The 22,580-nt window shown below is 40.6% G+C and overlaps 1 protein-coding gene across 7 annotated transcripts in view; it reads right to left on the minus strand.

The window, feature by feature from the left end:
• Positions 1–22,580, minus strand: part of sntg1 (syntrophin, gamma 1) — a 533,050-nt gene that overhangs the window by 106,500 nt on the left and 403,970 nt on the right. For all 7 annotated transcript variants that reach the window (XM_072255011.1, XM_072255020.1, XM_072255026.1 and 4 more), the window contains 5 exons: positions 17,618–17,752; positions 7,498–7,554; positions 329–386; positions 193–236; positions 25–66 (listed from right to left, as the gene is read on the minus strand). In XM_072255011.1, coding sequence (XP_072111112.1) covers positions 25–66; positions 193–236; positions 329–386; positions 7,498–7,554; positions 17,618–17,752 — 336 coding nt within the window. The remainder of the gene's footprint in view (positions 1–24; positions 67–192; positions 237–328; positions 387–7,497; positions 7,555–17,617; positions 17,753–22,580) is intronic.

The following is a 22,580-nucleotide window of genomic DNA, read 5'->3' on the forward strand; positions in this document are numbered from 1 at the left end:
AATCAGATATCCACTTGTACTCACCACTTCTTCATGTTTGCAGTTTTTGACATTTATTCCATTTATCTAATGTTGCAAGGAAAGCATGAGAAAAAAGGAAAAAGAATCATTTGTTAACAAAACTGAATTCACTAGAAGTGTCTGAGGTTGGTACTAATTACTTAATTAAATCAGCAACGATAGTGAACTTACCTGAAGGATAGCATCACCGATAAACAGCAAACCTGATAGATCAGCTTTGTAAATAACACAGGAGAAAAAAGGATAAGACATCAAGTATTGACAAATTGTATTAAAACAGTGGGAACAAAATTCAAATTTATCATACCTCTTTGCTCTTTTGAGATTTTTGATATTATGACTGGAATATTGTGCTCTGCTCCACCCTGGAGATATAAAATAGCAAGAGAGAATGAGGTATTCTTGGGACAGTGCTAAGATCAGCTGTCATAAATAACAGATTATAACATGTGGGTGATTGCTTAGAATCACTAAAATCTATCTGAAATAAAGCAGTGAATGGAATGAACATCATGGGGGTTATTCAGAGTTTTTTTTTAATCCTTCATGAGATACAGATGAAGCAGGGAAGGCCATTATTTAGTTCCTATCCCTAAACGCTTGAGTATTACTCTTGAGTTATTGTCATCACTGGGCTGTAAGTTAGTAAATTGTGTTTTTAGGTTATAAGTTTCAAAATCTTGATCTAAAAGAATGCTTTAAGGATTCTATTTGCATTTTTGTTTGTATGCAGGTGGAGCACATAAAGTTAGGTGCCAATTGCTACCCAATTTTGCTCTTATATTTGTTTGAGGTGGGATTCCAAGCAAATGTGCAGATGTTGAAATTTATTTAAAAATACGACTACAGGATTCATTGTTATATCTCATACACAAACAGCAAAACTGGGTACTCTGCGATAATGTCTGCCATCCATTCAAATCAAGGACTAATTAGTATCTGTGATTTGTTGCCCCACTGAGTGCCAAGGAGCAGCATAGTGGGAGCCTTTGCCATAGATTCTGCCACCTGCTTGTTTTTGTTTTGTGTGGATGATTTTCTGACACTTTCTAAACATCTCCCAGGCTGAATTTGTTGGAGGAAAATGGGCAGAGTTATCAAGAAGGTTGCTCTGACCACCTGAGTAAAGTTCTGCATCCTGCTACCATCGCTAAATCCCCAAAAGCACTAGAACTGATGGAATATGAGAGATGTTTTCATCCCAAAAAAAAAGTATTCGCTGACTCCAAATATTTCAATTAGAATCTATGAACCTAACTAATTGGAACAATGGATGATACTTCTGAGACATTTGAATTAAAACTCATTGTAGTTTTTGTGGCACTGAATGGAAGATGCAATGCCAGTGTTAACATGACCCAATTACACCTTCCATTGGTCTTGATAAACATCCACCTTCACATGGCAATGGCATTCTTTCCTTCTCGGTCAAAATCAGTGAGATGTTCTGGCAGTTCCACTTATTCAGCCTTCACATGCGGAGACAGTCAGCTGTAATCTGAAACATGCCTGCAGCTTCTTTCAAATATTTTGCAGTGATAGCCAATTGGGATGGTGCAGAGGTAATTCTTCTCTGAGTAGTGGAAGCAACAATATTTCCATTTCTCTGCCTGTAAGACAAGTGGCTTTCTATTATATTAGGATGTCTCTTGCCTAGATTCAGCCCACATAAGAATTCTTTTTACATTTCATTTGCTTATTCATGCATTATCTTTACAGCTGGTATGGATTTTCAAAAATGTTTACAATGATTTATAGCAACATTTACCATTAATTATCCCTTTAATTTTTTCTATTACCCACCCTTGCTTCTGCCCTAGTTTGTTCCAAAGTTCCCTCAGCATTCCCTATGAAAAATTCTTTAAATTATGTAACAGGATACTGTGAGCTATTTGCATCTTATTTTTCGGTCAGTCAGGTTTAGCATCAGTTCTGAAACATTTGGAATTGACTGAGGACTGTAGGTATTAAATAATTTGACCTCTATGTGATAAAGAGCAGTGCGTATATTAGTATAACTGGAACTTTCACTGCAAATGTCAAGCAGTGGGCATTAATCTAGTAAGCTGTTCTGGGAGTTCAAAATAAATGTGCATTTGCACCATGTAGGTCAATGCTATAGAAACCTTTCTAAATGGAAAGTCATTATGTAGGAATAACTGTCAGAACCCTTTATGCTTCATTGCCAGCTCTTATGGTATTATCTGTTGAAGTTTAAGTGGGTAATTTGGTGGCTTGCCAGAGTGAGCTGCATATTTTGCCTGCCTCAAATTTGATAATTATTCAAAAACATTGTTATGTGAAAGAAAAGTGGCACTCGAGAGCCCATAACCCCTATACAACCACCATAGTACTACAATGTGACTAAAAGCATGAATATTAACAGAAGTGCGCAAAGCTGATGTTACAGAAAATACATAGAATAAACTGGAAAATGCTGGGGATAAAGGAAAACATTATGATGTGCAACAAACTCAAATTAGGTTCACATGGTGCAGGCAAGACATAAACCTGAAGTTCCCTGTTGATCAGCACAATCTTTGGGATGGCACAGTAGTGTAGCAGTTGGCATAAAGCTACTACAATGCCTGCAACACATTTTCTATTCTTCCACTGTCTGTAAGGAATTTGTATGTTCTCCCCATGACTGTATGGGTTTCCTCCCACATTCCAAAAATGTACAGATTAATAGGTTAATTGATTACACGGGTGTAATTAACTGTTGTGGGTTTATGGGGCCAGACGACCTGTTACTGTACTGTCTTTCAAAATAAATAAATAAAGAAAACAAATAGAACTCTCTGCTAGTCCCAATATTAAATTCATCAATGCCTCTGCAAGCAGGATACTTTTGGAGATGGCTGGAGCGAGTCTGCACTATTTAAAACCAACAAATGTACCATCAGATATTTTGGGTTTAAGAGTTGGCAGGAATAAATGCAGCAGCAAATATCATTTATTTTACAAGAAAAGAGAGCATGGAGATAGATGGGCTCCCAGCTTTCCTGTTGCTGCTTTGAGTTGTTCAAGGAGGTGAAAAAGAAAAATATCCTCTGGTGAAAGGACAAGAGTATATGCTTCACTACCAAGAAAGCAGGAGGAAATTAATGCATGAACCTAAACACTAAAGGACTGAATGGAATTCAACAGAAAATTCCACGACTTCAAATTGGTGGTCAATTTTGATTTACACCTACTGGATTACTACCTTCAAATAATACCATTAAAAAGGTGAAGGAACCCTCAGGATCAGAATATGATAGAATTCATCCAGCAGTTTGAGAGGGAGAAGATAAAGTCAGATGTATCAGTACTATAGTGGAGTAAAGAGAATTACAGACACACGAAAGAGGAGCTGGCCAAAGTTGATTGGAAGGGGGTAGTAGCAGGAATTATGGCAGAGCAGCTAGTGTTTCTGGGGACATTCAGAAGGTGAAGGAAAAATGTGTAAATTGGGAGGAAACTAGAATTTCTCAGGTGAACCGAAATGATCGCATAGAGGACATGCAAACTCCACACAGAGACTAGGATTGTATGCAGATTGTTGAAGGTATTAGACAGCTTCTCTACTAGCTGTGCAACTCATTTTTGTTTCTGAAAGCCAAGGACCCATCTTACCGAACAATGGATGTAAAAGGGATCAAAGACAAAAACATGTCATCACTTGATTCAATCCTCTACCACAGCTGCTGTGTTATTTGGACATTAGCTTAAAAACAGAATCTGCATGCATTGGGTCACTGGGTACAGTCTGCAGCTAGGGCAATTTCTTGGAATATGATGTAATACACAAACTTTGTTGCAGGCACTTAACTACCTACCTTGAGAAGAAGGTAGATGGGAAATTCACAAGTAAATGCCAGGAGCATTTACACGCATGCCAGATAGTCAATATGAAATGCTACATAACACGGAGGAGATCAGGACTATTCACACATGATATTGTGCTGAGTTTGCAGACGACCCATTTCAGATGAAAGCTGTGACAGCTTCATAGCTGGAATCTATGTGATAGATTGTCTGCTGGTTATATTTCAAACTGCATTACAGTACAGCAAAAGCCACACACACAACACACTGGAGGAACTCAGCAGGTCGGGCAGAATCCGTGGAAAAGATCGGTCGACGTTTCGGGCCGGAACCCTTCGTCAGGACATTCAGATATGTCCATACATGGTCTCCTCTACTGCCATGATGAGGCTAAACTCAGGTTGGAGAAGCAACACCTCATATACCGTCTAGGTAGTCTCCAGCCCCTGGGTATGAACATAGAATTCTCCAACTTCCTGTAATTCTCTCCCACACAACCTGCTGCAATGGACGCACAAAATATAATTAGGGCTGATTGTCACAGCAAAACTGCTCATGCATTGCTGTTAATGAGTGGGATGGTCTCCCACAGAACAATACAGTGGTCATCTCTTTCGATGACCATTACTCATCCAGCAATTACTCTTCAGAGTTTATAAAATGTGGTTCCATTGAAATGAATGGACTAGAATTTTGGAAGTAGTAACTCTAATCACAAAATCAAGTTCAGATATTTCAAGTCTTCATTTTGGCAGCTCTCACAACCAGACTATGTAACAATTTCTTCCCCCAAGCCATCAGACTCCTCAATACCCAGAGCCTGGCTTGACACCAACCTACTATACCCTCTACTGTGCCTATTGTCTTGTTTATTATTTATTATTATTTATTGTAGTGCCTGCACTGTTTTGTGCACTTTATGCAGTCCTGGATAGGTCTGTAGTCTGGTGTAGTTTTTGTGTTTTTTCTTACGTTGTTCAGTGTAGTTTTTGTATTGTTTCATGTAGCACCATGGTGTTGAAAAATGTTGTCTCATTTTTACTATGTTCTGTACCAGCAGTTATGGTTGAAATGACAATAAAAAGTGACTTGACTTGACTTGACATATGGACCCTTTTTACTTACATATATGGATTGCATTATTCAATGCAAGTTATCTTGCAGCCAATCTTCATACCATAGTTGTCATAACTCTCACGTTAATAAATCACATGCAGATATCTGTTATTTATGACAGCTGATCTTAGCACATTTAACAGACTGAAAATTACACAATACTATCAATGTTATCAGATTTGAAGCAGACATCCTTTGTATTCCTTATAATGCAAAATATTGCCTAGGTAGCAATATTTAGTTAGTGGCACTGAATTCACTAACTTTTAATGGAAGCACATTCTACTCTGCTTCTTCACAAACAAGAGAAAATCTGCAGATGCTGGAAATCTAAGCAGCACATACAAAATGCTGAAAGAACTCAGCAGGCCAGGCAGCATCTATGGAAAAGAGTAAACAGTCGAGGTTTTGAGCAGAGACCCTTCCGCAGGCCCAAATCATCGACTGTTGTGTCCTGTCGAAGGGTCTCTGCTCAAAACCTCGACTGTTTACTTTTTTCCATAAATGCTGCCTGGCCTTCTGTGTTCCTCCAGCATTTTGTAAGTGCACCTCTGCTTCTTGATATGTTTAGTCTAAGGACAGAAATGCTAGTTTTATGATGTGTTGTCACATTAATTCTGCCAATATCACTATTATGAATATACTTCCAGTATATGTACAAGGTCAACAGAGTTTTTTGTGCCATTTCCCTTAATCAGGTCTTTGAAACAGAAACAGAAACAGGCTGCAGCAGGACAAATCAATACATCTGTGATCAAAAATTGTGATTGTCCCTGACAGTATCATAATCTCTTTATATTTTCATTTCTATTAAGAGAGCTAGATTGTTTCTAATTTATTCTTTATTTGCACAGATGACTACTGGTTCTGTAATTTACTAATCTCTCTCACAACAACATGCTTGTTTCATAATAATTATAAAATAACCTAAATTAACAATAATTTTAGTTAGATTTTAAGACCAAAGACAAAATATGTTCAGATATATTACAAAGGAAATTAGATTGTTTTATTTTTGTCTACTTCCTCATTTTATACTGACACACATATTTCTTTTGCAGATTTGGTAACTGGAAATAAATATATTCTGTTATCTTACAACCAATGGACTTAAATTCACCCTAGGCAGAGGTGCAAAAGAGGAGTTTTTTTTAGCTTTGGCACTATTTTCTTTAGCAATAAGTGCAAAAGTAGATTGCTGATATTCGTCTTCCCTGTTTTGTGCGAAAACAGATTTTCTTTTATGAGGAATTACTTACACGTTTACATTTCTAATAAAAATCAATTTTTAATATCCTCTTGCCTCTTGTGACAAGAGGATATTATGTGCCTCACCACTCACAAGTGGTGTATGTGCCTCACCACTCTGTTTCTGAGGCCTTCTATTAATATAAAGTAAAACTGCATAAGCTCTTAAGACTGCAAGTGAGGTATAAGATCATTATTTTTTAAGTTATTTGTTTCCTGATCCATAAATAGACCCTGCAGGATAAAAATGGTGAAAGCCATATGGTTTTATCTGATCTTTACAGAAGATGAAGGCTAATTGAGCCACGTGCAATTCCTTACATCTGTTTCAAGCTGCATTAAACATCACAAGCAGCTACAGCTCTCCAAGGTCTTGAAAGTCTTCTAGACCCTGAACTTGTGCCAAACTACTCACTTTGCTTTGAGTTACCAAATGTAACATTTGAATTCAAAAATAATATTTTGAACATGTAGTACAAGGTACTGGTATTATATATCTGAAAAGCTGTTCAGCAAGATCATTCAGACCCGCTGAACATGCAGAGAGCTGATTTGTAGATTATCTATCTGTTTTTGGAACAAAATGTCAAAGCTACATTAAGGTCTAATTCTCCTTGAAGTGGAGCCAATGAGTGCATGATAGAATACTTTGACCATTTTATTCCTGACAAATTTTGGCTATCTGTTATGGTGAGCCATTTGGTGGAGCGTGGTGAGGTGGTGGAATAGGTCTATTGTGCATAATTTATTTAGCCAAAGGTATTCTGTGGAATAAACAAAAGCATTTTAGCTCTAGAAAAAAAATACAAGATGGCTTGCGGTGATTGATAAAAAGACTAGCACAGTCCTTAAATGCATTTCCTTCGGTTTCTCAATGTTACTTCATACTGGCAGAGGAAGTGATTGCCCATGCAACTATATAAGTTGAAATCTGTTCTCTAAAATTAGCTTAGAACCATAATTTTCATCATTGAAGCAATTAAGAGCTAAGCAAACATTCATGCCATACAGACAAACAAATCCATCTTTTCAAGGAAAAAACCTCATCCTCAAAGACCCATGTTTTCAGGGTCAATCAAGCCATATACCCAAGAATTTCCATGGAATATTTGTTGGTAAAACTCTGCTAGATCATAGAACAATGAACAGAGATATGCAAAAAATGGTCTTTATGTGAAGAGAAACAATTTCTTTTTGGTGAAACTGATCTGAAATTTTTGTCAATAAAAATATGGGAAAGTTTACATTAGATTTCAATTAAAACTGATTCTGAAATATTTAACTGCAATCTTTAGAAGGTACCTTTATACTTAGCCCAAAACCACCAATCGTCTGTCTTCTAATTGTAACAGTTCTTTCCTGTAGAAGGATAACAGATAATATCTGTAATTAAAATAAATCAATGTAATTCTGAAACTATTCTCACATAATATAAAAACTCAGGTTTAGCAGGCAATTTGTATATATTTTTTCAATAACTCACAAGAAACTTTTCACAAGGAATTCTGCAGATGCTGGAAATTCAAGCAACACACATCAAAGTTGCTGGTGAACGGACCTCTACCTTGCCGAGGCACAGCGACAACTCACAGATACTTCCTCCTATTTACCCCTCGATCGTGACCCCACGAAGGAGCACCAGGCCATTGTCTGCCACACCATCACCAACTTTATCCGCTCAGGGATTTTGGATCTCCCCCTCCCCCTCCTACTTTCAAATCTCTTACTAGCTCTTCCTTCAGTTAGTCCTGACGAAGGGTCTTGGCCTGAAACATCGACTGTACCTCTTCCTAGAGATGCTGCCTGGCCTGCTGCGTTCACCAGCAACTTTGAAGAAACTTTTCAGGTATTTTATGGGTCCATAGTGGCAGTGGGGTCTTTACTTATTCTCATTGAGATTCTTAATCAATGAGGGAAGTCTCACCCATTGATGTGAACTTCCTTTTAATTAGTGGGGGAATTCACTCTATGACAATAGTAGTAGAAATAAATGTGCAGACTATTTCCTAGGTGGGGAGACAATACAAAAATCTGAGATGCAGAGGGACTTGGGAGTCCTTGTGCAAGTAGAACTGGTGGTGAGGAAAGCAAAAGCAATGTTAGCATTCATTTCAAGAGGTCTCAAATACAAGAGTGAGTCTGTGATGTTGAGGGTTTATAAGGCACCGGTGAGGCCTCACTGTGAGTATTGTGAACAGTTTTGGGCTCCTAATCCAAGAAAAGATCTGTTGGCATTGGAGAGGGTTCAAAGGAGGTGCACAAGGATGATTCCAAGAATGAAAAGGTTATTATATATGGAATGTTTGATGGTTCTGTGTCTGTACTCGCTGGAATTTAGTAGTATGAGGGGATGTCTCATTGAAACCTTTTGAATGTTGAAAAGCCTAGACAGAGTAGATGTGGAAAGGATGTTTCTCATGGTGGGGGAGTTTAGTTCAAGAAGGCACAGCCTCAGGATCGAAGGGTGTCCATTTAAAGCAGAAATGCGGAGAAATTTCTTCAGCCGGAAGGTGGTGAATTTGTGGAATTTGTTACCGCACGCAGCTGCGGAGGCCAGGTTGTTGGGTGTATTTAAGGCAGAGATTGATAGGTCCTTGATTGGACATAGCATCAAAGTTTATGGGTAGAAAGCTGGGAACTGGAGCTGAGGAGGGGAAAAAAGGATCAGCCACGATTGAATAGTGCAGCAGACTCGGGCTAAATGGCCTGATTCTGCTCCTATGTCTTATGGTCTGATTTGCCCAGTATTTGCAAAGACGCAGGCTCATCAATATTCAGAATTCAGAATATTAGACAACCATTTATTCAGAAAATGTCTTTGTATTACAAGGAGAATATTAGTTCTAGTTCAAAGCTCATTTGTATTACCATCTCATTTTGGCCAATGTGCCAGCTGTTCTAACATGTTTTATACCTGGTTGGCTGGATAAAACATCTATTACGTGTTAATTAGTAATGCATCTCCATTCCATTTTCCCTTTTTATTTCATGTGCTTCATCAGTGATTCTATTGACTTTACTAATGAGGTTCACCTTGACCATAATTATAAGACCAGTGAATGAATATCTGCTTGGGCTGACAATTGTCACAATGTGCCTTGAGGATGGTGACAGGAATATTATTGATAAAATGAAGCAAAGATTCTTAACCTGCAGTTCTTTGCAAGTGGTGGATATTCAAACTGACTGTGCAGCTTAGCGCTTTGCTATCTTCAGGAACAGCCTGGAAAATATGTGCCCTCAGGGCTGGGAGGCTGGAAGTCAGGGAGTGGCCACATGGGTGACCTGGTTCCTCACCGATTTTGCTGACTGAAGCATCGTGGGAGATGGCAACTTCGAGCCTGGAACACCCAAAGCAGGCGGTGTGTTTGGCTAATCGCTGGCTGCTGTGGGAGGAAGGAACCTGTACTCGATCTCTCTGTCGGTCCTCAAGATGGGGGGCTTGGAGAAGCGGCATAAAAGATTGTAACCTCGGAATAGTGAGCTGCTGGTCTCCACCTTTGTTGTTACAGGAAAGACCTCTTTCTCCCCCTCGCTGGAGGGAGAGCTCCTGGATGTGAACTGTAGTTTGATGAACTCTAGGTCAATGGACTCTTTGGGGTTTCTGCTGCTGTGGTGTGTGACATGTAACAAAAATATCAACATCCCCAAAAGATCAAAAGTCCAAAGTAAATTTATTATTAAAGTACGTATATTTGACCATATACGATCCTGAGATTCATTTTCTTGTGGGCATTCACCATAAGTATCAGGAAGCGAAGCCCTGTTGTCACCTATGTCACTTGATTTTATAAGAGGTGATAGCATCCAAGCCCTTTTACAATTGTCAAACATCCATTGTTAATTCAAGTTTGGTTTAGAAATGCCAGAGATCATATATGGACCCCTTGCAACTTTCTCATTCACCTAATTGAATGCCACTAATCTGGTCCTCAGAAGATTGTGGATCTCATGACAGTTGTCTATAACTGTTTTGATAAAATCCGGGGCACTAATGATGTAATCATTCAGATCCGCAGGTGTGTTCTAGAACGCGGCACAGAGCAGTGACTTGAAGCAATAGTATAGCTTCTGCTCTGCCTCCCATGGCCAGCTGTTTGTTGTCATGATCTCTGGTGCTAATCTCCCATGGCCAGCTGTTTGTTGTCATGATCTCTGGTGCTTTGCTCTTTAGCCTCCGCCTGTACGCAGGTATCAGAAGGACAGCCAGGTGACCAACCGTGCCAAAATGCAGTCTCGGCATGGAACGGTAGACAGTCCTTATTTTAGTACAACAGTGGTCTAGTGTTCAATAATTATAAAGAATAAGCAATCATACAAAAAATAAAGAATTTTATGTATTTTAAAAAGCAAAAAAAAGTTAGTGGTTAAAAGATGTATATGAATTACATATGCATAATTAAATAAATACCAGCATTTATTTGCAATGTAAACAGCAAATGTGTACAATGCAGTGCAGTGACAGGGTTCACAGATAGAGGGCGTGGAGGGACTAACTAGAATGACTGATCAGATTACAGAGGAGGAACTGATGACGATAGTTCAAAGGATGTGTTGTCATTGGAGAGAATCCAGAGAAGGTTCACGAGGATGATTTTGGGAATGAAGGGGTTAACATATGAGAAGCGTTTGGCAGCTTTAGGCCTGTGCTCACTGGAATTTAGAAGAGTGCTGGCGGATCTTATTGAAACCTAATGAATGTTAAAAGGACTAGATAAACTGGATGTGGAGAGGATGTTTCCTATGGTGGGTGTATCCAGAACTAGAGGGCACAGCCTCAGAATTGCGGGACAGCTCTTTAGAAAGGAGTTAAGGAGGAATTTTTTTAGCCAGAGAGTAATGAATCTGTGGAATGCTCTGCCGCAGATTGCAGTGGAGGTCATGTCCATGGGTGTATTCAAAGCAGAAATTCATTGTTTCTTGATTGGTCAGGGCATCAAAGGATATGGAGAAAAGACGTGTATGGGATTGAGTGGGATCTGGGATCAGCCATGATGGAATGATGGAACAGACTTCATGGGCTGAATGGCCTAATTCTGCTAACATGAGGAAATCTGCAGATGCCGGAAATTCAAGCAACACACACAAAAAATGCTGGTAAACACAGCAGGCCAGGCAGTATCTATAAGGAGAGGCACAGTTGATATTTTGAGCCGAGACCCTTCCTGACGAAGGGTCCCGGTCCGAAACATCGACTGTACCTCTTCCTATAGATGTTGCCTGGCTTGCTGCATCAAACAGCATTTCTTGTGGGCCTAATTCTGCTCCTATGTCCTATGGTCTTGTGGTCCAATCGGGATGGAGGATAGCTTTATGTAGATATGAACTGCACAGAATACAAAATAGCATGTTGCATCTTCTGTAAATGAGGACTTTCGAAATGTTTAACCAAAGGGAAAGGCTGGGGTTATATACAAAAAAATGTTTGGGTCAGTAGCAGGCCTATCACAAAGCCCACCCAGGAGGGGAAGGAACATGGAGAACCAGTTCAGGATCCACAATGTTCAACAAATTGTAGCTGAGGTCTGTGTACAGTGAGATTTCTGATGCAGCAATGCATTGCTAATTGCCAAATGTTTTCCAGATTTTTAGCAAACAGCTCAAAAAGAACCAAATGCACAACAGTTAAGATCTAAATAGCTTGACCTGCAATGTCATGCTTCGTTTTTCCGACTTTGAGGCTCTGATTATGGCTGGCAATGATTGTTCTATTCTTATTATATGTACTGAGATTCAGTGAAAGGCTTTATATGCACACTATTCAAGCAAATCATTTCATACATAAGTACGTCAAAGTAGCACTAAAGATAAAACAATAACAGCATGCAATGCATGGTGTTACAATTAAAGAGAACATGTAGTCCAGGTAGACAAGTAATGTGTAAGGACTATGAAGAGGTAGACTGATAGATGGTGAATTCATTTTTATCGCACAAGGGGTGCATTCAAACTCTGATAAAAACAGGATAGAAGCTGTCCTTGAGCCTGGTGATGCATGTTCTCTAAGTACTTTTTTTTCTCATCTTCTCAATAGAAGAGGAGAAAAAAGAGAGAATGAATGGGTTAAGACGGTACTTAATTATGTTGGCTGCTTTACTCAAGCTGCAGGAAGTATAGATATGGTCAAGATTTTTATCATAACATTTGTTTTTGCATTTATCTGCTGCATTAGTACTGCGTTAATCTTTAGAGAACGCTGATCAACGTGTTCATTTCTTTCACATCCTTCCGCCAAGATCCTGTCCGTTCAGTTCTTGTTCTTGCTGTGTGACCATAATTCACTCCATGTGCCTCGTAATGGAGCCCTGGACTACATCCATGTAATCAGTGAATCTTTGCACAAGTTTCAACTGAGTCCATCTCAATTCCCAGAGCTCCTTCTGTTGATTTCACGTTATGGATAGTAACTCCTCCTGTTGCTTTTTGTTGAACTTTTGCTGTTGTTCTGAACTTTGGGTCTGTGTGGTCTCCCCATCTTCCCTTTTATTTTTCCTCTTCAACTTTGGAGAGAATCGTGGAAATATTTTTCATTTCCAGTCTTTAACTGAAAGTTGATTGGAGACAGATTTTGAACCAAAGCTTCATGATGTGGAAGCAAGACAGGTGACTTCTTCATCAAGGTCACTCTGTTCAGCATTGGTATCTTACTGCCATGCTGGTGTAGCTCGTACAGATGTCTATTGAAGGTGGGATTCTTGTGCTTCTCTTGCACAACCTCTTTGGAGATCTCATGGATGCTGTTACAAGTTTCTTGAGTTGCATCTGAGCCCCTCAGAGACATCTGTTATTCATGTTACATGGTCTTCTTTGGTCTGTGAAGTCGCTACAAACACCCTTTCCTCCAGGTTGAGCTTTTCAGACCTAATATTGGCTGCACTTTCTATCTACAATCAGTAGCTGTGCTTTTAGGTGCTACCCCTAAAACTATTTTATTTACAGATTTACAGAATGGCTTCAGCTCAACCACATTTTACTTAGGACAGTCTTGTCGGCCAAAACCATGTGGGTCATTCACCAACGTTATTTCCGAGTGCTGGGTTAACCGCTCATATTGCACACTGGGAACCGAAATTGCACCTGCCTAATAACACAGTGGGGGTCCTTAATCATGGACGCAGCCTTCCTGAGGCATCGCTACTTGAAGATGTCTTGGATACTACGGAGGCTAGTACCCATGATGGTGCTGATTAATTTGGCAAGCTTCTGCAACTTACTTTGATCTTGTGCAGTAGTAACCAGCCCCCACACCAGATAGTGATCCAGCCTGTCAGAATGCTCTCCACAATACATCTGTAGAAGTTTTCAAGTGGTTTAGGTGACAAACCAAATCTCCTCAAACTCCTAATGAAATACACACTGTCTTGCTTTTATAACTGCATTAATGTGTTATATTATATATGGTATATGGGGTGCCAGGGAGAGGTAGCACCTCTGGTGGGGGAACATGTCGCGTCCTTTTCAGGGCGGTTAGTCCACCTTTGGTCCCCACCTGGCACTCAGCTCTCACCTGTGGCTCCCTGTAGCTGTTTGCATGTGACAGCGGCCACACCCCGGGCAACGGCTTCGACAAGCCGGCTAAACCAGGTGAGGGTAGCCGACGGGTCTCAAACCCTCGGTGAGATAGGGAGTTGTCTACCCCAGCATGTGAAGACAGACTCCGGCGGATTGAGCGGACGAGACCAGCGGAAGGTCCAACGGTCAAGAAGGCAGTCTCTGCAAGCGTCATGGAACATGTAGAGCAGGACAAGACACAGAAGACGTCCTGGTCATCCACTGCACCTAGTCCCATCTCCAGCCATCTAGACTCTGTCTTGCCACTGGATCCAGATGGGAATTGGGAAGAGAGAGTGAGGCTGATGCTGTGCAACTCTCCCTCACTTAAATCCAAATCACGCGCTAGTCTCGACACCATCATTATGGTGTCGAGGTCCTCTTCAACGTCAACGATGGACGAAGAGAGAGTGAGGCTGATGCTGTGCAAGAGAGAGTGAGGCTGATGCTGTGCAACTCTCCCTCACTTAAATCCAAATCACGCGCTAGTCTCGACACCATCATTATGGTGTCGAGGTCCTCTTCAACGTCAACGATGGACGAACAACAACAATGTGTTACAACCAGGTTAGACCCTCAAAGATATGGACACCTGGAACTTAAAATTGCTCACTCTCTCCACTTCTGATCCCTCTATGAGGACTAGTTTGTGTTCCCTCATCTTATCCTTTCTGAAGTCCACAATCAGCTCTTTGGTCTTGCTAACGTTGAATGTAAAGTTGTTGCTGCGACACCACTCAACTAGCTGATATATCTCACACCAGCACGCCCTTTGATATTCATCTGAAATCCTGCCAAAAATGGTGAGGTCATCAGCAAATTTATCGATGGCATTTGAGCATTGCCTAGCCACACAATCATGGGTGTAGAGTTAGTAGAGCAGTAGACTGAGCGCACATCCCCTTTGGTGCGCCAGTGTTAATTGTCAGCAAGGTGGAGACGTTATTTTCAACCCGCACAGATTATAGTCTTCTGGTTAGGAAGTCAAGGATCCAGTTGCAGAGGGAGGTGCAGAGGCCTATGAACTGTTGCTTTATAATCAGGGCTGTAGAAATGATGGTGTTAAATGCTGAGCTATAGTCAATAAACAGCATCCTGGCATAGGTACTTTTATTGTCCAGGTGATGTAAAGTCGTGTGAAGAGCCATTGAGATCACATCTACCATGGACCTATGGGGTGATAGGCAGTGGGTCCAGGACCTTCCTGAGACAGGTGTTGATTCTAGCCATGACCAACCTCTCAAATCATTACATCACCACAGATGTGTGAATGCTACTGAATGGTTGTCGTTAAGGCAGTTCACGCCGCTCTTCTTGAGCACTGGTATAATTGTTGCCTTTTTGAAGCAGTTGGGAACTTCTGACTATAGCAATGTGAGACTGAAAATATATTTCAATACCCCTGCCAGTTGGTTGGCACAGGTTTTCAGAGCCTGAGCAGGTGCTCCATCATGGTCTGCCGCCTTAAGAGGGTTCACCCTCTTGAAAGACAGCCTGGCATCAGCCTCCGATACAGAGATCACAGGGTCACCAGATGATGCAGGGATCCTCATAGCTGAGGGTTTATTTTCCCTTTTAAAATGAGCACAAAAGCCATTGTCCTGCAAACCCTGCCGGGTTGACATGCATCCAATGTCGTCTCCAACCACACTCAAAATTGCTTCTTAGCTCTTGAAATAGCCCTCCGCAAGCCACACCTGGCATTCTTGTGCAGACCTGGGTCGACAGACTTAAATAGCACAGATCTAGCCCTCAGCACACTACAAACTTCTTGGTTCATCCTCAGCTTTTGGTTTTGGAATGTTTTTGTAGGCACCCACTCATCCACACAGGTTTTAATTATCTCAGTGACAACTGTGGTATACTCATCCAGACTCGAAGTTGACTGCTTGAACACAGTCCAGTCCATTGATTCAAAGCAGTCCTATAAGCACACCTGTACTTCCCTGGTCCATACCTTCTTGGACCTCACTTGGTCCACACACAAATGGTATGGCTTCCCAATGAATGTCCTTCCTTGTGCATACCCAGTCTTCAGTTCAGCTCAAGACCTCTTTTCAATTACTAAAAAAAGCACTTCTAAGTCACTCAAGACTGGAAGTTACTTTGTTTAGTAGTCTTTTAAATGAAAATGAAATGAAAAGCCAGACTGCTCCCTCTAGAGTATTCAAGTATTGCACAGGGATGGGAATACTGTGAAAATGTATAGCCTCTAGGTAGTTCATGATAGTAGAGCATGCTTGGCCCACTGCTCTGCTCTCTCTACACTCATGACAATGTGTCTACGCACAGCTCAGATGTCATCTATAAATTCACTGATGACACCACTGCTGTTGGCAGAATGTCAGGTATTGTTTGAGCAGACACACAGAAATGAGAGCGATCAACTGGTGGAGTAGTGTCGCAACAACCTCACACTCAACATCAGTAAGACCAAGAAATTGATTATGGACTTCAGGAAAAGGAAATTGGTAGAACATATATCAGTTCTCATCAAGAGCTGAACAGTGGAAAGGGTAAGCATCTTCAAGTTCCTGGGAGACAGCATCTCAGAGGATTTATCCTGGGCTCAATAATTTGATACTTTGAAGAAGGCACACCAGCAGCTCTACTTTCTTAGGATTTTCAGGATATTTGGTACGTCATCAAAGACTCTTGCAAATTTTGACAGAAGTACAGTGGACAGTACTCTGACTGGCTGCATGACCACCCTCCAACGCACAAGATCACGAGAAGCCACTAAGGATTAAAGACTCAGCCAGAGGCGTCGCCTTTTGAAGTTGTCCTCAATGCTGGGGAGGCTACTGCCCACGAAGGAGAAGGCAGAGTTTACAACTTTCTGCATCTATTTCCATTCCTGTTCAGAGGCTGCTCCATACCAGACAGTGATGCAACCAGTTAGAATGATCTCCACGGTACACCTGTAGAAATTAGAGATTCTTGATTCTGATTCTTAATGGGCAATAAAGGAGCAGGGAAATGCATTATTCCCTTTTTCCCTTCCACAAAGTACTCAGATGTAACAACTGAAAAGAAAGGGCTGGGTGTGCAGTTGGGAAATTCTAACTCTGTCTTTGAAGCGGTATAATATATAATCTGATTCATGAACAGCTTAGTCTGCATGGTGCTGGCAGTTATTAAATGAACATCCACAAACTCGTTAGTCATGATGACACCTAGCACACTTCTCATCACAAGTGTTTGCATGTACCCTCGACCCCTTTATTTGAGATTTGGGTCCATACTTTGCTCAAAAGTAAAACATACCAAGTATCCAAAATCTCAAAATCCCCCCTCAAAACATAACTAATGAAATGGATTATTGCCTAATTTCTGCCATAGCAGGAATATATAGATTCCCTTGCTCATGTCTTGTTCAGCTTTCTGGTAAATTTCAATTGCAGCTTTAAAACTGAGTACAAAGATGAGACAGTAAATCTAGTATGAGGGAGGAATTATGTATTGAAGACAGGCAACAGGCAGAAAAAAAATTGTGCTTAATCTTTAATGAACCGCAAAACTTCTTCAACAAATACATTTTCCAAATGAAAAGCTCACATTGAACGTTGTCAATGTCATATGAATAAGCTGTATATGATTAGTAGCTCCCTTGAGCTAACCCTTGCTGTGTTCTAGTCTGTAAGTTGCCATGGAGGCACAAGACCATTATCATCTGAATCCTTAAGTTGTGCTCTTTTCTATTCTGCACTCTGACAGCACTGTTTTTGTTAACCACAAAATATTTTGGACATTGAAAAGGATTTTACAATAAATCCAGTTATTATATGAATGGCAATATATGTGTATAATTCATTCTAACCGGCAAAGGCATTAAGTTCTAACATTTTTGATAGAAAAGGATATTACTTACACTGGAATAGAAGTTTTCACTAGACACACAGATAACATCTTGCTCTTGAATTGTTAAAATGTCCTTTGCTAAGTGCAATCGCACTTCAAAGGGCTCCTGAGAACCATCTTGTAGCAAACAAATTCCTGTCCTTGTCTGAAAAAAAGGGAAAAAAAGTAAACCAGTTTAATTTTAAAGCAAATTTAAGGCCTTATTTATTATAAGGAATACCAGTATTCAGTGAAACTTCAGTTTTGAAATTACAAATGACAGGACTTTTCATCCTAGCATTAACAATTAATACATGAATACCACAGGAGAGATTATGAAATTCTGATTGCTCACTGTCTCTGTGCTTCAGATTTTGCCTTTAATACACTTAAATGTAGAGGCAAACAGTCAGGGTTATTTTTGCAGAGGGTAGGGTATGTAAAATTTTGACCCTTTCATGTAATCTGATCCAAAGGTTTAAATGCTCACCTTTTCACAGGTGATTGGCACATTACCAGCAATCTTGCATTATCTTCTATTACACTGAGGACAGATGGTCTTTATCCTTCTGATTAGTAAAACATGAAACAAGGGACAATATGTCGTTGGCAGGCATTACCTGAGGATAGTTATGAAAGTGTGCTTATGGACATCGTGCCAATACTTTCAGTAATTGGATTGAAGGAAGTCAATTGAACTGAATTGAATTGACTTTATTTCTTACATCCTTCACACACGAGGAGTAAAAACCTTTGTTACGTCTCCATCCAAATGTGCAATGTGCAATCACAGTAATTTATAATATTTTATTATAAATAGCACAGTCAATGCAACATCGAAACACACTCAGATCAGCGTGAGTTAAGCTCAGCTCCTCCTGCGGAGGGTCAGACACCCTGAGCCAATAGGCTGGTCCTGGACTTATTTCCATCCGGCATAGTTGGCATATTGTTGTTTGATTGTTTGTGGTTTTTGTATTTCTATATTTATGCTTTATTCTTGGTTGTGCAGCTGTAACAAAACTCAATTTCCTCCGGGATCAATAAAGTATGTCTATTTCTATGTCTAATCTGTCTGATGGCCTGCTGGAAGAAGCTGTCCCAAAGCCTGTTGGTCCTGGCTTTTATGCTGCGGTACCATTCCTGGATGGTAGCAGCTGAAATAGATTGTGGTTGGGGTAACTCGGGTCCCCAATGATCCTACGGGCCCTTTTCTCAAGCCTGTCTTTGTAAATGTCCTGAATCATGGGAAGTTCACAACTACAGATGCACTGGGCTATCCACACAACTCTCTACAAGATCCTGTGATTAAGGGAGGTACAGTTCCCATACCAGGCAGTGATGCATCTAGTCAGTCTGCTTCTTAATTCAAAGAGGTCTAACTGAGAAATCCACTGCTTGCTAAAGTGTTTCTGAGCAGTTCTTTAAATCCAGTGCCTGCCTGTTAAAACCACTGATTAAAATCTGTATTGCCTACAACTAACCATTCTCCTACTTTGGGGAAATAAGTAGGATTTTCTAAACATCATTGGGGTTTGAGATGACACATCAGACAATGAAAGTTATGGAAAGTTATAGCTAAGCACCTGGAGCAGAGATGAAGAAAGGGAAATATATTCATAAAATCATATAGTACAGAAATATTCCCTAAGTGTACTGAGTCCACATGGACCATCAAATATATATTGTGGCCACTTTATTATATACATCTGCTTCTTAATTCAAATATCTAATCAGCAACTCAATGCTTAAAAACATGCAGGCATGGCCAAGAGGCCCAGATCAAACATCAGAATGGAGAAGAAATGTGATCTAAGTAACTTTCACCATGGAATGATTGTTGGAGCCAGAAGGGGTGGTATGAGTATTTCAGAAATGGCTGATCTCCTTGGATGTCCATGCACAACTGTATCTAGTGCTTACAGAAGATGATACAAAAAAAAACATTTAGCTTGAGTTCTGTGGGTGAATATGCTTTGTTAAAGAGAGAGGTCAGAGGAGAATGGCCAGAATGGTTCAAGCTGACAGGAAGGCAGCAGTAACTGAAATAACTATGTGTTACTACAGTAGTGTGCAAAAGAGCTTATCTGAATGCATAATACATTGAACCTTGAAGTGGAAAAGCTACAGCAGCAGAAGACCACAAACATACCAACAGTGGCCACTTTAGTAGGTGCAAGAGGTAACTTATAAAGTGGCTATTGAGCATATATTTGCACTGATACTACTCTAATCCAGTTTTATTCATTCCATGTTCTCATCAAATCAACTGTCAATTCTACCTCTCTTCTTTACACTACACAGCAGTTAGTTAACCTACCAATTGATGCACCTTTGGGATGTGGAAGGAAACCCGAGCACTGGGAGAAAACATAGCCAGAAGCAAAATGTGCAAACTCCACAAAGATGGCACTCATCATTGTGACATCCTGAAATGTATGTTGAATACTGATTATATATATATACACACACACATACACACACACACACACACACACTGATATCTATAATTAAAATTTGAAGGTGACAGAAAATAAAAGCCAAGGAAATTCTGAAGAATATCTAGGAATTTCAGACAATATACGAAAATTAGCCAAAGAATATAATTTATGAAGAAAAATTCACTTTTATTAGAATAAGATCACTTGGAATAAGTGGAAGCTAAAGCTGAAGATGAAGCTAGCTTGTAGTGAAGAGTGAGTAAATAGAAATGATGTGATGTAATGTCTTTGTCTTAGCTTACGCAGATGAGGTAGAAGAATTATTACAAACTTCGATATAAAGGGAAATTTTATTATGAGAAAGAAAAAAATCACTAGGACGAGGGAATTTATACCCAAGGATTCCAGGCACGAAACTTTGGATAGTTGATCAATCAATTTCCAAGGTGTTAAAGGATAGGGTTATTGTTGAGGATAAAAACAATTAAAGTGAATGCCAATGAAGGGAATTAGGAAAGGTGGTTCAAGTGTAGAAAATATGGCTTGAGTTTAGTTGGCAACACACAAAAAATGCTGGAGGAACTTAGAAGCCTATGCAGCATCTATGGAAAAGAGCACTGTTGACATTTCAGGGCAGGACCCTTCAGCAGGACCTGCTGCCTGGCCCGCTGAGTTCCTCCAGCAGTGCGTGTGTGTGTGTGTGTGTGTGTGTGTGTGTGTGTGTGTGTGTGTGCGCGCGCGCGCATGTCTTGGATTTTCAGCATCTGCAGATTTTTCTCTTGTTTTTGATTTAGTTGGCAATATTTTGAGTTGATGCATATATTTCTCTCACAAGTTCAAGTAAGTTTGAGACTTCAATGCTTACTTATCTGAACAGGGATTCTCAAACTTGCTGAAAGACAAGACATCTAAAAAAGCACTTTATCACTGGATTCCATGTAGAATCCAATGACAGGACACAACATTCCTGAGATGCACATTACTAATGGCATTGTTTTATTATTGTCACATGTACCAAGATACAGTGAAAACCATTCATAGTGCAAGCCATCCATACAGATCATATCAAAATATTAGTACCTTGCGGGCAGTATAAAGGAAGAATGGCAGCAGAGTTCAGCATTTAGTGTTACAGTTAGAGAGAAAGTGCAGTGCAGGTAAATAAAAACTAATAAATACTATTGAGAACATGAGTTGCAGAGTCCCTGAAAGTGAGTTCACAGGCTGTGGATGTGACTGAAGCTATTGTTATCCACACTGGTTCAGAAGATTGATGGTTGAAGAATAATAACTGTTCCTGAATCTAGTGGTATGAAACCCAAGGCTCCTGTACTTCATTCCTGATGGCAGCAGTGAGAAGAGAGATAGTGGGGGTTGTGTCCTTGATGCTAGAAGCTGCTTTCTTGTGACAGTGCTCTTTGTAAATGTGCTCAATGGTAGGAACATCAAGTTAATTGAAGGAAAAACAAAGTAGCCTGAAAGATGCATGTAAACTTTATTTTTACTTTAAATGAGTTGCACATTTATGATGTGGTGGTGTGATGACGTAAGCCATCATGTCCTTTTACATATAACCTGTAAAGAATTATTTAAATGAATAAGAATGCTGACTCAAACAATACATTTATAATATTATACAAATATTACTGAGATATTAAATACACAACACTCCTCCCTTTTCAGCTATAAGCTCCAAATCAATATAGAATACATCTCAACATTGTATACATATAGTGCATATGCTGTTGTTGTTGTTCATCCTTCGTAGTCGAAGATGACCATGGCTTCAAAGTCAAATGGGAGATTGGTGACTGTGGGTCCGGAGGTGACTGATGAGGCCAATCCGGGCCCTGAAGGCTCGTCCACATGTGGGACACAAGTGGGTGGGTGCTGTCGTGGCAGTGGATGCTGCTCGGGCCTTGCGCACAGCACGCTTTCATTGCGCCTCTATGATGCGCCTGACTTCAGCTGCACGGGCTCCTGTGGTGATCTTGCTGCGCCAAGCTGGACGGTCGAGGGCAAGCGTCTCCCATGTATTGCTGTCGACACCCAGGCCTTTGAGGGACACTTTGAGGCAGTCTTTGTAATGTTTCTTCTGCCCCCTGACTGAGCGCTTGCCCTGACACAGTTCTCCGTACAGCAGCTGCTTAGGCAATCGCTGTCTGGCATTCTGACCACATGTCCAGCCCACCTGGCTTGGGCTTTCAGCAGGAGGGTGTAGACGCTGCAGAGCCCAGCTCGTTCCAGGATTTCCGTGTCGGGGACTTTGTCCTGCCACCTGATGTGGAGGAGTCTGCGGAGACAGCTCAGGTGAAATTGGTTGAGCTGTTTGGCATGTCTGCTGTAGACAGTCCAGGTCTCGCTGGCGTAAAGGAGGGTGGTAAGGACCACTGCACAGTAGACCTTCAGCTTGGTGGTAAGGCTGAGTCCTCTCCGCTCCCAGACGTTCTCACGGAGTCTCCCAAAGGTGGTGCTGGCTTTAGCAATCCTGTTGTTGACCTCAGCATCTATGTTCACTACACAAGAGAGTATGCTGCCCAGGTAGGTGAAGTT

This window comes from Mobula birostris, chromosome 1 (genome assembly GCF_030028105.1).
Source record: "Mobula birostris isolate sMobBir1 chromosome 1, sMobBir1.hap1, whole genome shotgun sequence".
Lineage (NCBI taxonomy): Eukaryota > Metazoa > Chordata > Chondrichthyes > Myliobatiformes > Myliobatidae > Mobula > Mobula birostris.